The following is a 2,462-nucleotide window of genomic DNA, read 5'->3' as shown; positions in this document are numbered from 1 at the left end:
TTGAATAATTAATATATATCGGAGTCTTTTCCTTAATCATCATCAAAACTCAAAAGTCATTTGGACCAAATCTTTGAAAGCATACATCAATAAAGTTGATTGATCTACTTCTGACAGAAGAATTCATGAATACAAGTTGCATGTCCTCGGGCAAATTAAAGCATGACCTATATTCAGCTATTCTTCTATCTATCTATCTCTCTATGTAAAAAGATTTCAAGAAAGGAAAAACAAACCAAGATCCATGAGCTCCTCACATTGTTGAAATAGCAAATTAAACAAAAGCTAAAATGTATACAAATTAAGAGCAAGTAATAATAACCATATATATCGATCCTACTGTGTTAGCTTCTCTCTGAACAATTTCAAGCAGATTATATATAATTAAGAAGATCAGATGAATGCATTGCATGATTGTCATCATTAATTTTCTTCTTAATTAATAACTAATTACCATGATGAGCCTTCACCAATAATACCAGTCCAATACCCAGTTGAATTGTTCCCAGCTTGTTGTTTGTTGTTTTGGTCAAGTTCAACACCTGCCGCTGAAAGCTGATGATGATGGTGATGCTTGATTTCTCCAAAAGGGAACAGGAGCCTCCCATTATTATGATTATCATTATTCTCTACTTGCCCACCATTACTTCCAAGCCCATCAACCAAAGAAAACCCAAGACTGGGCTTAATCTCTTGCATGGGAAACCCAGAAGGGTAAAGAGCATTTGAATTTGGCATCAATGAAGAATGGACATAAGGAATGTTATTCAAGCCTCCCCTAGGAGCAGCCATCCCAGAAGACCTTAGCAACTCAATCGCTGAAAGAGAACTTGGAGCAGCAGCAGCAGTAGAAGAAGATCCATCACCTCCTCCTCCTCCTCCTCCGGTTTCGAGTTTCGGAATCTCAACATACGCAGACAAAGCATGATGATGAAAGTTCTCCATAGCTGGAAAAGCTAAATTGAGATCATGCCCTCCTCCTTGCATCATTTTATTATTAGGGTTTTGTGCAGCGAGGCTGGGTGGGTTCAAATCTGGAACCTTTGGTGCAGAAGATGAAGATAGAGAAGATGAGGAGGATGAAGCTGATGATGAGATGATCTTCTTATTCTTCCTTGAACCGCCACCGACAGGGACGTTCCGAAGAGAGCCTCCCTCAGTCCAGTACCTTCTGCAAGTCTTGCAGAAGTACCTGGGCTGAGTGAGGCTATAGTTGTTATAGTAGCAAAACTTTGTGTTGGTTGAATTGCACCTTGGACAGTTCAATTGCTCTTGTGGCCTTGCTTTCTTCTCCAACACTGGCCTTGCTGTGCATGAAGAATTCGCAGATATTCCTTCCATGCTTCTTCAACCTCCTAACATATTAACAAATACGAGATAACAACAAATAAAAATAATATTCTTTTTTCCCTGCTATTTGACAATTATAGATCACATGAGCAAAGGAAAAAAAAGGTAAAGAGGAAAAAGAAAAGCAGTGTTTTGTATTTTGCATTTAGGAGCTGATCTAAACTTCCTTTTGTAGAAAGAGAGAGAAGATGGTGGAAAATTATATAAATCCAAAGTTGAAGAAATTAAAGATACTAATAATAACTCCTCTCAACTCCAATTAATTAACTTGATACATACCATTAATCTAAGATTTTCATTATTAAACCTAATCTCAGAAGCTGGCGATGAATACATAGAAGAAAAAGAAAGAGGAAAGCAATAAGGATGACTTGAGAGAGAGAGAGAGAGAGAGAGAGAGAGAGAAGTGACCTTGCTATAGCTAATTTGTGTGCACACTACTGAAGCTGGTGGCTGCTGGTCCTTAGTGTAAGAAAGAATGTTTTAGTTGGTTTGTGGGTTGGCTTTATCTGTTGGCTTTACTTTATGAATGATACAAAGAGAAAAGTATCACAAAAGAAGAAGAGAAATGTGTCTGTCTCTTTTGACTATAACCTTGCAGTAATTAATTTTATTTCTCTTTTGCTTTTGTTTTAATTTACGTGGTGGAATAATGAGTATGTACTACTGTGGACCGATGCTGGATTTCTCTTTCTTGGCTATATCTAGTTTCTTTTGTCAAACCATCTTTTTCTTCTCTAATCAACGACCATTCATCACAAACCTATATATATATATATATTCTTTTATGTAACTAACATAGAGAGATTGTATTTTATCTAGCTATCCATGTTTTCCATGATGCTTTAACATATTAGGGTTTTAATTTCTTGCAAAGTTATCAAATTGGATTCTCTCCTATCGTGATCGGTCGTCTTCATTTTTTACCTTTATCTATTTATGCAATAACTTGTAAACATTCTATGTTTTGGAAATTTGGAAATGCTTTATTTGATGGTTGATCACTGATAATAAGATGAAACGTACTGAAACCACAGTTCAATTGCAACCAACTGCATTAGACGACCGCACCAAGTAATGTAACTTTAACTGTTAATTACTTGATAATTGGA

The 2,462-nt window shown here is 36.3% G+C and overlaps 1 protein-coding gene across 4 annotated transcripts; it reads right to left on the bottom strand.

Annotated features, from left to right (window-relative positions):
- LOC107646092 (dof zinc finger protein DOF2.5) lies at positions 1 to 2,056 on the bottom strand. Of its 4 annotated transcripts, none has more exons than XM_016350285.2 (2): positions 1,792 to 2,056; positions 1 to 1,357 (listed from the first exon to the last, which is right to left on the bottom strand). In XM_016350285.2, the coding sequence occupies exon 2, from the start codon at positions 1,339 to 1,341 to the stop codon at positions 451 to 453; it is 891 nt and encodes a 296-aa protein (XP_016205771.1). In that variant the 5' UTR covers positions 1,342 to 1,357; positions 1,792 to 2,056; the 3' UTR covers positions 1 to 450. The 4 variants fall into 4 exon arrangements, with proteins under 4 accessions (XP_016205771.1, XP_016205770.1, XP_016205769.1 ...); XM_016350284.2 differs by lacking the exon at positions 1,792 to 2,056 and adding an exon at positions 1,630 to 1,771 and having other exon boundaries at positions 1 to 1,355; XM_016350283.2 differs by having other exon boundaries at positions 33 to 1,355; positions 1,762 to 2,054.

Source organism: Arachis ipaensis, chromosome B06 (assembly GCF_000816755.2).
Source record: "Arachis ipaensis cultivar K30076 chromosome B06, Araip1.1, whole genome shotgun sequence".
Lineage (NCBI taxonomy): Eukaryota > Viridiplantae > Streptophyta > Magnoliopsida > Fabales > Fabaceae > Arachis > Arachis ipaensis.
Note: the sequence above shows the minus strand (reverse complement) of the source record. Positions and strands in the feature narration are given on the sequence as shown.